This window comes from Chiloscyllium plagiosum, unplaced genomic scaffold (assembly GCF_037043375.1).
Source record: "Chiloscyllium plagiosum isolate Xiang-an unplaced genomic scaffold, Cpla_swu_hap1 HiC_scaffold_26, whole genome shotgun sequence".
NCBI lineage: Eukaryota > Metazoa > Chordata > Chondrichthyes > Orectolobiformes > Hemiscylliidae > Chiloscyllium > Chiloscyllium plagiosum.
In genome coordinates this window covers 30,527,287-30,542,660 of record NW_028270164.1, presented here as the reverse complement: position 1 = coordinate 30,542,660, position 15,374 = coordinate 30,527,287, and the positions used below count along the sequence as shown (strand labels likewise).

Below are 15,374 nucleotides of genomic sequence, written 5' to 3'. Positions count from 1 at the left end.
TTAAAATGCAACATTTATTAAATTCTGAATGTGTAAGCATCTTGAACCCTCCTGCCAAATTCTTCCAGTTCCCCCTTATTACTCTTGTATGTTATGAACCTCAGCAACATTAACAAAGTTGTCAAAGAACTAAAGATATATGTAGCTAATATATCTCACTTTTATTCAGATATAATGGCACAATTAATACGATTAACTTTTTAACGATATTAACCTTTGGATGTTTAGTGAACAAAGTGTGATAAAGTACCGATAGACTTAGTACCAGTCTGAATGAATGAATGAATCAAAACATGTTGTAGTAAACCAAGTCGACTAAGTAGAGTTATGAATAGAGATGCGATATAGTAAACAAAGAACAATGAGTAGAATTATCGGTATGAATGAATGCAATTTTGTTTAAGTGGGGTAATGGGAACATGCAGTTTCCTTTGTAAGAGATTTATAATGTGATATAGTAGTGTCAATGTTTACATAATCTCTATGGAAAATACAAGATTTTTTGGCCAAAAATAAGGGGTCGACTTTTATGAGATTGACCTTTACATGCATATATACGGTACTTATTTTCTGGTAACTCTGCCAAATCACTTTAAATGGCTTAGTGGATTCCCATGCATTGACAAAATACATTTAGCAAAATTTCTGACTACTTCAGAAACTAAGGACATAAAAAATAGCAGAAGTTATTTGCCTCTTGCACTTTCATTGCTATTCGGTAAGATTGTGGTTGATCAGATTGTGGCTGCAATTCTTCTTTCCTGCTGGCCCACATAACCCTTAACTCCACTATAAATCAAAAATCTGTTTAACTCAGCCTTGAATATATTGATGCAACTTTCATTGTTCACTGAGAAAGGGAATTTCAAACTCCTAATCTTTTTTGAGACAAATTTCCTCCTTCTATCAGATCCAAATGGGAAATCTCTTGAAACTCTGTTCTCTCCCCCCCCCCCCCCCCCCCCCCAAATTCTAGACTTCCCCATGAACAGAAACATCTCAGCATTTAGTTTCCTCAGAATTTTATGCTTTGAAAATGATTGCCAAATTTTAAAGAATGTAATCCAATGTGCTAAATCTTTCCTTATTAGGCAGCTTCTTCATCCCAAGAATCAATCCAGTAAACCTTATTTGAACTATTTCCAATGTGTCTGTCCTTTAGTGCAGTGATCAAAACCAGGCTGTTGGCCTTGCCAGTGCCTTGCACACTTGCAGTAAGATTTCCCTGCTGTAAAACTCCTATCTCCCATTGAATAAAATCTATTTTCCTTCCTAAAAGCATACTGAACTATTTACTTTTTGTCATTGGTGTACAAGGATGCCCAAATCCTTCTGGACCATTGCATTCTATAGTGTCTGTGTCTCGCGCGCGCTCCTCTCTCGCGCGCGCTCCTCTCTCGCGCGCGCTCCTCTCTCGCGCGCGCTCCTCTCTCGCGCTCTATATCTATATATCCTCACGTAGGTTGCTTTGCTACCTATCTTTGTATTGTCACCAAATTTGGCCACTGTGCAATCTATCCCTTATTTCAAGTCACTAATATAGATTGTAAATAGTGCTGATGCCTGTGGTTCTCCACAAGTTGCAATTTGCTACCTCAGAAATAATTTATATTTTATAATTCATAATATATATTTTTTCAAATGAAAATAATTTATCCTGTCTCTGTTTCTTGTTAGTTAGCCAGTCGTCTAACGTTGATAATATATAATTCCCAACACAGTGAACTCTTTATAGACTGCTGTGAAGTTACGTCTTGACTTTAAAACTCTCATTCTTCAAATCAGTCCAGGGTCTCACTGCTCTGTATTCATGTAGGATTGTAGAAAGCTTACGGCATGGAAAGATTCAGAGATGCCGGTGTTGAACTGGGGTGTAGAAAGTTAAAAATCATACAACACCAGGTTATAATCCAACAGGTTTAATTGGAAGTATATTAGCTTTCGGAGCGCCGCTTCTTCACCAGGTGGTTGTGATGAAGGACCTGATGAAGGAGCGGTGCTCCGAAAGCTAGTGTGCTTCCAATTAAACCTGTTGGACTATAACCTGGTGGTGTGTGATTTTAAAACTTGGCATGGAAAGAGACCATTTGGTGCAATGTGTTTGCACCTTTGTAAATGTCCTTTGGCCCCACAACCCTCAACATCTAATCTGGCCTCTTGAAAGCCCATAATTTTAATTGCTGCACCACTGATCTGGTGATTTCAGCTGCCTAGGACCTATGCTTTGGAATTCTCTCACTACATCCCTCCATCTCTGCTCTCTTTTTATGATGTTTCTTAAAATCTACCACTTTCACCAAACATTTGCGTTTCTCTCCACATATCTCCTTATGTGACGTCATACTTTGTTTTGTAACATTCCAGCAAAGTGCCTAGAGATGTTTTTATTAAGCTAAAACTCTAAATAATATTGGTTTTCATTAATTGGCGTGCAAGTAAAGATAATAGTCAATTACATGATAGTCAATGGCATGCTACTTCACAATTATGATTGGATAGCTTCAAAAATAAGCTTTAAAATAGGTTTGCATCTGTTAACTTGGAGTACTTTTCTCATTTTTATATCTTATTTTATGTCCTCTTTCAGTGGCCTGTCTCCACCCAAACGTAGTCGAGGGAAGCCAGCTCTTGTTCGAGCACACTATCTTGACAATGGTAATGGGGATGTGTCTTGTGGAGATTACAATGCATCAGGTACATTACACAGCAGTAGGAACTTCCCATTAAGTGTTAATAATGTAAAAATAAAAATTGCAATAAATAGTTGTCTGTGAAATAAATATTCCTAATGCAGCAATTTGAAACTTGCTAAAAGGTTAAAGGAAACGAGTTTCTCTAATTCTGCTGCTGCTCAGTTGGTCCATCACTACATTTTGGCACAAGTTACCTTCATGAAAAACTAAGTGAGCCATATATCTTCATAACTTTCATGCAATTTGTGCAATGTTGCAAATTACACTAAAATGCATCACTGTATTGCATAAAAGTGGAAAGAGTTCTGCCAACACAGTTTGGGGGGGAAAGAAAACAGTTTGCTGTTTATTGTGATGAGATAACTTTCTCAAGTATTAATCAGGTGTAAAAGCCAAACATTGGCCTTTGGCCAAAATTTCATCCATTTCTCACTTGCCTCGTATAGCGCAACCCTGACTTTTAACCAAAAATCCCCACTCTTTAAGTTTACTCACATAAGATTAGAAAGTTAGATACATGGCTCAAAAATTGGTCTGGGAGAAATGGGTTTCAATTCATGGAGGACCAGTACTGGGGAAAGTCAGAGTTCCATATAATTAGGGTTGTAGATTGGGCTCTACAGTAATTAGTGGGGAACAGAGTTCAATTGAAAGGAACTTCAAAAATCACAAGAAATGAGAGACCAGAGTTGAAGGATTGGTGAAGACATGAATTGTAAAGTATGTCAGGACTAGATAGAAAATATATAGCAAAAAATACAGTCGAAATTAGAACCAGAGTAATACTTAAAAGTCAAAGCTTAAGGCTGTTTATCTGAATGCATGCATGCATTTATAACAAGAAAATGAGTTGAGACTTAATGGCACAAATGGAAATAAATGAATATGACTTGATACTATTATACTTGCTACTAGACTATTACAGAAATGTGGTTGCAGGGTGACCAAGACTGGAAACTCAATATTCAAGGGTATTCAACATTCCACAAGAATAGGCAAAGAGGAAAAGTGTGGAGAGGCTTTGTGAATAAAGAATGTTATCTGTGCGATGGATGATTATAGGAGATGCAATAGATTGGTTTGAGTAGAGGTCATGGGTGGGTATCCTATATATAAGCTCCTGAAGAGTTCACTCATTGGAGGACAAAATATAAATTAGGAAGTCCTAGGATACTGAAGCAGTCCATGTTCAAATGCAGCAAGATCTGGACAATATCCAGGCTTGGGCTGACAAGTTGCAAGACAATATCCATGCCACACAAATGCCAGGCTATGACCATCACCAATAAGAAACAATCTAAACACTGCCCCTTGACATTCAATGGTGCTAACATCACTGAATTCCCCACTATCAACATCCTTGGGTTACCATTCACCACAAACTCAACTGGACCTGCCACATAAACACAGTGGCTTCAAGAGCAGGTTACAGGCTAGGAATACTGCAGCATGTAACTCCCCAAAACCTGTCCATTATCTACATGGCACAAATCAGGTGTGCATGGGATACTCCCCAGTTGCTTAGATGGGTGCAGCTCTCACAACTCTTAAGAAGCTTGACACTATCCAGGACACAGCAGCCTGCTTAACTGGCGCCACATGCATAAACATTCACTCTCTCTGCACTGATGCACAGGAGCCGCAGTGTGCACTATGCACAAGATCTGCTGCAGAAATTTATCAAAGATCCTCAGAGCATGTTCCAAGCCTGTAACTACTTACATCTAGAAGGACAAAGGCAGCAAGTGTGTGGGAACACCATGATCTGCAAGTTACCCTCTAATCCACTCATCATTGCCACTCTTCGGCTGTCATTGGGCCAAAATCTTGAAATTCCCTCCCGAACAGAATTGCAGGTCAACACGTAGCAGATGGACTGCAGCGGTTGAAGAAGGAAGTCTGTCATCACCTTCTCAATGGTAACTAGGGATGGACAATAAATGCTGGCCACCCAGTGATGTTCATATTCCACAAATGAATTCTTTAAAAATTCTTTAATTGGATAATAGGGCAGGGGTAACATTGGAAGACAAATTTGTGGAGTGCATCAGGGATTGCTTATTAGAGCAGTACTTTGCAAAACCTACCCAGAACTGGCTCATTTAAATGTAGTAATGTTTAATGTGTGGTAGCATTAATAAGAGATCTCGTGGTTAAGGCTCTTCTTGGAGAGAGAGTAACTTTGATCTCAAGACAATATCCTCCGTTTAATTAAGGGCAATTATGGAGGAATAGAAGAGTTGTTTGAAGTGGTTGGGAAAAGAAATTAAAGAGAAAGTCATTGGATGATTAGTAGCAGACACTTCTGCATATATTTTATAACAAAGTCAAAATTTATTTTTCAAAAAACGAACTTGATGAGAAGGATAAACTACCTGCAGTTAACAAGTTGGTCGAGGAAAATATCCAGTCAAAATCTAAGGTGTACAACGTAGTAAAAATTAGTGGCGGATCAGAGGATTGGGACTTCTTTTAGAATCTAGAAGTAGTTGACTAAAAAGCTAATAAAGAGAAAGAAAATTTATTATTAAGATAAATTGGCATGACATATAAAAGCAAACAGCAAGAGCTCATGGGTATATAAAAAAATAAAGTAGCTGAAGTAAGTGTGGAACACTTGAAGGATGTTACTGAGGAATTAATAATAGGAAACAGAAATGACAGATAATTTCAGCTAGTATTTTGCATTGGTCTTCAAAGGACATTGTAATCATCTCAAAAATAACAGATAAGCAAGGTTCTAATGGAAAAAAATCAGGCAATAGTCCATTTCACAAGGGACAAAGTGCCCATTTATGGGGTTTTAAAAGAAGTGACTGCAGAGATAGTGGGGTCATTGGTCAAACTATTTCAGAACTTAGTGAATTCTTGTAGGATTCCAAAGGATTGGAAAACCGCTAATGTGCCACCCCTGTTCAAGAAGGGAGGGAAACCGAAAATAAGAACACATGGGCTAGTTAGTTTATCATCTTCCCAAAAACAGATATTAGACAACATTATCATGAAGAAATAAGTCACTTAGAGAACCTTAAGATAATGAAACAGTTTGCATGGTTTTGTGAAAGAGAGTTCTTTGAGTCAAGCAGAGCTGACAAAAGATAACTCAAATTTGAATTTCTAGAAGATGTCACATTAAGGTTATTGCACAAAATAGGAACTCTCAATATTAGGGGTAATGTATTAGCATGATTTGAGAATTAGTTTGCACTCCAAAATTAGAGATTTGGAATTACTGGGCATTCTTTAAGCTAGAAAGATGTAACTGGTGGTGTGCCAAAGGGATTGGTCCCTGTATAATTTACCATCTATACTAATGATTTGGAGGATGGACAGGGTATAATGTATCCAGATTTGGTGATACCACAAAAATAGGTGGGAGGGCATGTTGTAATAAGAACATAAGGAATCTTTTTAAAAACTAATTTGTGGGCATCACTGGCTGACCAGCATTTATTGCCTGTCCCTAATTGCCCTCGAGAAGGTGATGGTGAGCTGCATTTTCGAACAGCTGCAGTCCACGTGCTATGATTTGACTCTCAATGTTGTTAAGGAGGGAGTTCCATGATTTTAACCCAGTGAAAGAATGGCAATATATTTCCATGTCAGAATGGTTAGTGGCTTTGAGGGCACCTTGCAGATGGTGGTGGTATTCCCACATATAGGCTGTCTTGCCCTTCTAGGTGGAAGTGGCTGAGGGTTTGGAAGCTGCTATTTGAGGGTCTTTGGTGGATTTCTGCAATACATCTTGTAGATAATTGAGCATCAGTAGCGGAGGGAGTGAATGTTTGTGGGTGTGGTGTCAATCAAGTGAGCTGCTTTGTCCCAGATGATGTCAAACCTCTTGAGTGTTCCTGGAACTGCACCAGTATTCCATCACATTTCAGACTTGTGTCTTGTAAATGATGGACAGGCTTTGGAGAGTCAAGGTGAGTTACTGGCTGCAGTATTCCTAGCCTCTGACTTGCTGTTGTAACCACCATGTTTATGTGGCAGGTCCGGTTGAGTTTGTAATCAATAGTAACCCCAAGAATGTTTATAGTGAGGGGATTCAGTGATGGTAATACCTTTGAATGTGAAGGGGTGATGTTAAGATTATTTCTTATTGGTGATGGTCATAAACAGCATTTGTGTGACAGGAATGTTGCTTGCTACCTGTCAGCCCAAGCCTGGATGTTGTCCAGATCTTGTTGCATTAAAACATGGGCAACTTTAGTATCTGACAAATTGCAAATGTGCTAAATGTTAGGCAATCATCAGCAAGCATTCCCATTTCTAACTTTACGATGGTGGGAATGTTGTTGATGAAACAGTTAAAGATGTTTGGGCCCAGGACACTATCCTGAGGTACTCCTGTAGATATGTCCTGGAGCTAGATGATATGCCAGGTCTGTTGCAAACCATTGGAGAATTTGCTCTTTGATACCCATTGGTTCCAGTTTTGCTAAAGCAGCCTGATACTGCACTCCATCAAAGGCTGTCTTGATGTCAAGGCTGTCACTCTCAATCTCCCCTCTAGAATTCAGTTCTTTTGTCCATGTTTGACCAAGGCTGCAATGAGGTCAGGAGTTGAGTGGCCCTGGTAGAACCCAAACTGGGCATCGTTGAGCCAGTGCTGCTTGATAGCACTGTTGATGAGACTTTCTGTCACTTTACTAATATTGAGGATAATCTGCAAGGGGTTAGAAATGGGTTGAGTGAGTGCATAAAAACTTGGCAACTGGAGTTCAGCTCAAGAAAGTGTGTGATCATATGCTTTTGTAGGAAGAATCAAAAGTCAAACTATTATATGAATGGAGAGAAACTCCAAAAATTTATATGCAGAGGGATCTGAATGCTCTTGTACATTAACACACAACATCAATATGGTGGTGCACCAAGTAATGAATTTTGGTCTTTATTGTTGGAGTTTCGAGTTTAAAAATGAGAAAATCTTGGTAGAAATGTACAGGGGATTGGTGATGCAATCTTGCGTGCTCTGTACAGTTTAGTTCCTATATTTAAGAAAGGATGTACTGGCATTGGAGGCAGTTTGTAAAAGATTCACTCGGCTGATTCCTGTGATGAAGCGGTTGACTTAGAGAATAGCTAAACAAGTTAGGCTTTTTATTCATTAGAGACTAAAATAATGAGTGGTGATCCTATTGAAGCATACAAGATTCTGAGGGGGCTTGGCAGGGTAAATGTTGAGAAGATGTTTCTATGGTGGGGGAGTCTCGAGCTTGGGGGCATAGCTATAGAATTAAGGGACATTCATTTAAAACTGGGTTTGGGAAGGAATTTCTTCCAGGGGATATTAAATGCCTGGAATTCTCTGTTTCAGAGAGTTGTGGAGGCTTGATCATTGGGAGTATTTAATGAGGAGGTAAATACATGTTTGAAATATTGAGGAGTTGAGGGCTGGCACGAAAGAAGTTGAGACCTGCAACAGTTCAACCATGATCTTTTTGATGGTAGGGTCAGCTTGAGGGTCCTTATTTCTATTTTACTTACCATCCACTTCCTACTTAAGCCAATGCATCTTAAAGCAAATTTCCATGGTAACATCGTAGAAGGGGCTCCCATTTTCGGCAGCTGTTCATGTCAGTACATATTTTCAAGGCTATCACTTGACTGATGTGTCCTGTATTCCTGCCAATCCTAGCCTCTTATGTGGGAACAAATTATCAAGAAAGAATGATAGGTACACAGCCCAGTCAAAACTTCAAGGTACTGAGCTGGAAAGGGCAGACAAATAATTATGATGTAGCTAGGAAATTCAGGGTATTAGAGGAGAACGTGTGAGATTAGAGGAAGTTCTCTGCAGAGCTTAGGGAGCTGCCCGAGAATAAACACGCAAATAGGTGAGTGCTGGCATGTACCACAGTTGGAAGACCATGTTCCAAAATGCATCAATGAAAATAGACAGACTGAACTCTTGGGCTTGTTGAGGGTTTGTTAAATCTTCACATAAAGCAGGCAAGAACATTAAGCATTTCAGTTTTCAAAGCTGTCCCTTGATGGTAAACCAGAAGTATGAAGTAAAACAACTTTGTATTGTGACAGAAGACCAAATATCTCAGCATTTCCTAACAGAACTCAATGACAGGCTTATTACACTTTGCCATTTTATAATCAAATGCTGAGAAAATAATGGATACAAATTAGCCTATATGATGGACATGCATGAGACTTCCATGAATTTTGTGATATGAGCCAATCAAATAGTAAGTAAAGAGAAAACAGTGTTAATAAAAATAACTGGTCATGAAAAGAGAAAGGGTTGTGCTGTCCTGTATATCCGACAAGACAAAATTCAAGCCAACTGTGATATTCAAGGGAGAACTCCTAAAACAACAATTATTGAAAGGAGTAGCCACCAATATTGACAATAATGGTTTAATGGATGAAGATGGCTTGAAAGTATGGCTAAGGCATGTTTTTGGAGCATCTGACCAGGAGGATTACATTAAAATGGTCTGCTCACCTGGGACATGTTCGGGTTGCATCTTATGAATAATGATGTTGCTGAATTTGGGTTGTGAGAAAAGTGACATTGCAGTGATTCCTGGTGGTTGAAACATCCTTACCTTGTTTAACCATTCAATGTCTCTCTAAACAAATGCTCAGCGTGAGAGAAAAAAAAAGGTGGAGTGAATAGATGATCAGACAAGAGCAGACATTTACCAAGTTTGGAAGCACATGCTTCTGATCACAACCCACTTTTGTAAGTGGGTTGGAGAGGCCTGAAGTTAGAATGGGGAATGTCACCCAATCATTGAAGAAATGTTATGGAATATCATATGCACTTGATGACATTGAAAATGAATATTTGTGCAATGATGTGAATGCTAATGATGTTGCTCATCCATTTAGTTCTGAAGATGAAGAGGATATTAATTTTTATGGAATTAAGTACACATTCAGTGCTTGGCTTCTGCTGTACATTGATTGTACCAGTTCTGTTTTCTGTACTCTGGGTGGGGGACTGAAATTATGTAAGTTTTTATAGGGCTTTTGTCTTAATGTATTTACTAAACTTAACGATTTACATGTATGTAATTAGCATCTGTGTCAATGAAGGTTATTTATTTATAGAAATAAATTTAATAATGAAAATCCTTTTGGCTCAGTTTTTAGGATGAGGTCAGTCAGAGCAGTCTCCAATGTAATAGCCATGTTAGCAAGGTAATAGGAGAGGATTGATTTCAGCTTCTCAGAAATTGTTACTCATAAAGTCAACCACCTACTTTCTATAAAAAGACTAACCTTAGAAACTCATTTCTTACTTAAGTGTAAAATATTTCCTTTTCTTTAAAAAAAAATCCAGCTTATTATCTGAGTGTAAGTCCATTGGCCCATCTTTCCAACAATAACATATTAAAATAAATATTTCTAGCACTTCTAAAATATAGCAATGGAAGAGTGCCTTACAATTAAAACAAAGGAAATTGAAAAAAAAATTGAATTTTATGTGAAATATACTGGTTTAATTCGAGGTTTTTCTGAGGTGTATTGTACACTGTATTTGCAAAATGGCTGGTACATATTTTTGAAATTTCTGAATTTAAACCATAACAGATTAAAACGTTTTTGTTGTTTTGTTTTTGTTAGGGAGAGGTGTCTGGACACCCTTTGAGAACGATGCTATTTTAGAGCCTCTGGAACTAGTTTGGGCCAAATGCAGAGGATACCCTTCTTATCCAGCATTGGTAAGTCAAATTTGCTTCCCAGTTAAGTATTTGAAAATCAAACACATCTTTTTCCAAGCAACCGATGTAAAATGAATAAAACTACTTATTAGCTTCAATACCTGAACTGAAATGATTGGCAGATTCAAAGCAGTTGTTTAGCCTTTTGATCCATGTTACAATTGCTCATAGAATCTGTGCATGCCTGTCAATGTGTGGACATATTGACCTCTGGTTTTGAAAGACGTTGCTGTAGATGGAACCTGGATGTCTGCACAATGGCAGGAGAGATTAGAGGGACTGGAGTTTTGGATGATTTATGTCACACAAACTAGACCAAAAGACATAGGAGCAGAAATTAGGCTATTCAGCTCATTGAGTCTGCTCCACCATTCAGTCATGACAGATAAGTTTCTCAACTCCATTCTCCCATTTTCTCTCTGGAACTGTTGATCCCCTTGACAATCAAGAACCTATCCATCTCAGTTTTAAATATACTCAGTGACCTGGTCTCCACAGCTTTCTGTGGCTGTGAATTCCATAGATTCACCACTGTCTGGTTGAAAATGTTTCTCCTTATCTCCATTCTAAAAGATCTTCTCTTTGCTCTAAGGCTGTGCCCTTAGGTCCTAGTCTCTCCTACCAATGGTCCAAATTGTAGTTGTTTTCAACAACAGAGGAATTTAGAGAATGGTTCCTACTAGAAGTAGAGACTGTGTAATATAATACAAATCTGACAATATAAAGAAAGAGTTTGCAGTGACTGGACAAATTGGAATGACGAAAGATAGACATAAGATTAAATGTAGGAAATTTATGACAGAGCGCAAGATGAAAGTCACAGAGGGTAGTGATACTATGGACTGTACCATTTGGACTCAGTGATTGAAGATGGGATCATAAGAATTGATTATTCTGTTACTTTATGTTCAGAAGTTACCTTCCTGGAAATCTGTAAGAGAATGAAAGACCACATATAACTTTCTTCGTAATCTTACATGCAAGGTACTCAGTAATATAATCAAATTGAAATGCAACATTTGTGTAAAGACTAAAGAATGTTTGCCAAAAATATATTTTTAATTAAAATGATACAATATGCTGTTTGGCGTTTGATGGGGAAAAGGAATATGGAATCATTGGGCACAAAGGAATAAGATTACTGCTTGTGTGGAAAAATAAATACCAACAGACAATGGTTGTGCCAAATGGACTGTTTCTGTGTCATAAGTTCTATAACTTGATTTGAGCTAATGGAAATAAGTCCACTCGTTTTAATTAGAGTCATGGAGATGTACAGCACGGAATCAGACCCTTCAGTCCAACTCGTCCGTGCCGACCAGCTATCCAGTCTAGTCCCACCTGCCAGCACCTGGCCCATATCCCTCCAAACCCCTCCTATTCATACAGCTATCCAGATGCCTTTTAAATGTTGCAATTGTACCAGCCTCTACCTCCTCTTCTGGCAGCTCATTCCATACAAATACCACCCTCTGTGTGAAAAAGTTGCCCCTCACAGTTTGAGATTCTACTTTCATTTTGCTCATATAGTTGAGTCTGCAGTTTTATGAATTCATTGGATGGATGTCAGTTGTAAAACAAAACTAAATTGCATGAAAATGATTAATCCAGGCTGAGAGATGACCTGGGTCTGGTAGCACCTGTTGCCTCAGATTTGCATAAATACCTTTGTTCAATTGAATATCTTACTTGGAAGGCCTCAGAATTAACTCAATGATAACATTGCTTCTGAGGCAATGGTTGTGATTCATGGTCCATACCAGAGTTTTGAGGCTAACTTGGCTGATACTTCAGTTGTGCTTTGGAAGTGCTGCACTGTTTGAGGTCTTTATATCAGACTTTTGACTAACCCCCCTGTCTACGCTCTCAGGTTGATGTAAACGATTCCATAGTACTGTTTTAAAGAAGAGCAAGGGGATTCGCCTGATATCCTGGCCAATGTTTGTTCCTTGATCAACACCATGAAAAAACGATTAATTGGCCAGTTATCTCATTGCTGTTTGTGGGACCTTGCTGTGTGTAAATTTGCACATGTTACAACAGTGACTCCACCTCAGAGGTACTTCCTTGGCTGTGAAGCGCTTTGCAATGTCCTGAGATCATGACAGGTGCTTTGCAAATACAAAATGTTTTTCCTTTATTTCCTGTAATGTTTTACTTTATAGATCATTGATCCTAATATGCCTCGAGATGGATTGTACCACAATGGTGTCCCAATACCTGTACCTCCGCTGGATGTAGTAAAGCTAGGAGAACAGATGCATGCAGAAGCTGGAGAGAAACTTTACCTCGTATTGTTTTTTGACAACAAAAGGACGTGGTAAATGGAAAAGTTTTGATCTGTAGATTTGTGTATTAGTGGATTATTTATTATCCTTTTTTACATTTATTTATTCAGTATTTATGTCTCTCTCATACCTATATTGTTGTTTTTCATGTCTTAAATAACTTCATGTGCGTTTTCATCCAGAGCCCTGTTATTTTGATGTTTGAATTTGGCTGCATTCCCCCAGTTCTTGAGGGAAGAGCTCAGTCAAGTAGCAGACTCTGAAAATATACAGCCAGCACTCTGTATGTTGCTCAGGTGACTGCTGTCAGATGTATGTGACAATTTGACAAGCTGTCGATTTCTGTTCCCTGTAAATCAGTCTTGCTAATCATAAACAAAAGTTTGGAATTTTAAAGATGCATACTGATTCTCTGGTTGTATTTAATGAAAAAGCAATTGCTGTAATCTGATCAGGACATTCTGGAAAACCAAAATATTTAAGAACACTAACAAAGGTTGCTGCATAACCAGTCCTATGTGTAATTAATTGCATCTAAAGTCTACAGTGTGCAGTGAAGTTGTCCATTTTCATACTTGATTTTTGTTCCTGCACGTTACCTGTGGCATGCTTTCTGATATAAACTGAATTAAGTTCTTAGCCCACATTAGCAGACAGTTTTGCTATGTGCGTCAGCCTTTTGGGTTAAATATGGATTTTGTGCAAAAAGAGACCCCTGATGATACAAGTCTAGCAAACACTTGTACATGAAGTGTGAAATTTGATTATGTAGTTTCAAGCCATTATTATTGGTAATTAGACACGGTGGCATAGTGGTTAGCACTGCTGCCTCACAGCGCCCGAGACCCGGGTTCAATTTCTGCCTCTGTGCAAACTCCACACAGAGAGTTGCCATTCTCCCCATGTCTGTGTGGGTTTCCTCCGGGTGCTCCGGTTTCCTCCCACAATCCAAAAATGTGCAGGTTAAATGTGCCGCGCTAAATTGCCTGTAACATTAGGTGAAGGGGTAAATGTAGGGGAATGGGTCTGGGTGGGTTGCGCTTCGGCAGATCGGTGTGGACTTGTGTCAAAGGGCCTGTTTTCACACTAAGTAATCTAATTTAATCTGTAATTTCTGCTTTATTTGATTGTATGGTTTCTAACCTATTACTGTAATGTATTCACTAACAGGCAATGGCTTCCCCGTTCAAAATTACTTGCTCTTGGCATTGATGATACAGTGGACAAACTGAAAATGATGGAAGGGCGTAAATCAAGCATTCGAAAATCTGTTCAAATTGCTTACGATCGAGCAATGATCCATTTGAGTAGAGTACGTGGAGAGCATGGCTTTCTCACCTCAAACTACATGTGACTGTTATAAAACATAACCAAAGTTGCTGAAGGAGATTGTATGATGTGACATCAGGCATCAAAGACCTTAATTTCTGCTCATTGTAAAAACTAAATGTCTTTTCTTTATTTTTTCATACTCTTAAGCAGATAAACACACAGCCTCTGTCACTGCCAATTCTTATACGGCCTTTCTTTGGCTTGTTTCTTGCCATGTTTACTTCATTTAAACATAGATCATGCTTTAAATTTACAAACACAAATCCTGTTCATAGTGTTTATAATGCCTTTTGTGTGGAAGCCAAGGGGAAGAAAAACCATGTATATAATTGTATTATATTGTTACACAGTAAATTATTCAAGGCTGCAGATCTGAATCTTTAGCTTCTCTGTGATGGTAATGGGTTTTGTACGCACACACTGTAATTTATTTGAGAAACAATACCATTTGACGTTTGAAAGTATTTGTTCTGTTAAAATGCAGTGGACTTGTGACCTGTGTATACTGTGTAGTACAAGTTTAAAACATTTTTTATTACATTTTATGATTTTGGTTTTTAATGTATTCAGGCTATTATATCAATGATGTTGACTTACTTAGGGACCTAAAATTAGCTGCGTGTCCACTGTGAAACACAAGATGTTCATGTTGTATTTATTGTAGAAAGTAAGATTATTTGCTTTCTAGTACTGTTTATAAGAAGCTGTAATGGTTGAGAAAATTGAGAATTGACTCTTGCAAAATTGTACTTTTACCTCTGATCTATTACAATCCAACTGTCTGAGGCTATATTTTCTCCTGAGAATTAAATGTGACAAACTAGAAATTAATAGTTCCCAATTTTAATTACTAAGCTTCGTTTAGTAACTTTTAGTCTCAATGACTTGGAGTCAATTTCTTCTCTCCTGCTGAAATGTAGTTGCTGTTATCAGCATCATTGGGCATTTGTTGAAGCTCCCATGACAAAATATGACTCTTAAAAAAAATTATGTTCATTCTTTCAAGCAAAAGCCAGGCCCTTTTCTGGCTGGGATGGAAGTCACCTCATAAAAGAGGTAAGTACTTTATAAAATTAATCAGGGCCCAAGTGCTATCTGGATTAGTTTTGAATACCTAAGCTGGTTGGAGTGGAATTTTCCAGATTTCATTTCCCCAAATGGATAGTACTTTAAATTTTATTTGTCTCTCGCAAATGGCTTCCAGATATGGCTGGGAGTGCATATATTTTCAAATACAAGACATCACAACTGTATGGGACAGATTTGATGGTCTGGTATCTGTTTCTCCCCACCATTTTTCACATTCTTAAAATTAGGATCACTCAATTATTTGTTGCACCAAACACCTGAAGTGATATTAATTTTCAATTTTC

At 38.2% G+C, this 15,374-nt stretch overlaps 1 protein-coding gene across 3 annotated transcripts in view; it reads left to right on the top strand.

The window, feature by feature from the left end:
* Positions 1-14,828, top strand: part of LOC122563200 (bromodomain and PHD finger-containing protein 3-like) — an 86,481-nt gene extending 71,653 nt beyond the window's left edge. For 2 of the 3 annotated variants that reach the window (XM_043716750.2, XM_087973599.1), the window contains exons 10-13: positions 2,588-2,694; positions 10,284-10,381; positions 12,547-12,701; positions 13,840-14,828. In XM_043716750.2, the coding sequence (XP_043572685.1) occupies positions 2,588-2,694; positions 10,284-10,381; positions 12,547-12,701; positions 13,840-14,023 (544 nt within the window). In that variant the 3' untranslated portion in view covers positions 14,024-14,828. Of the gene's footprint in view, positions 1-2,587; positions 2,695-10,283; positions 10,382-12,251; positions 12,441-12,546; positions 12,702-13,839 lie in introns of those variants that run through there. The other variant, XR_006315528.2, reaches the window with a different exon arrangement.
* The last annotated feature ends 546 nt before the right edge of the window (positions 14,829-15,374 follow it).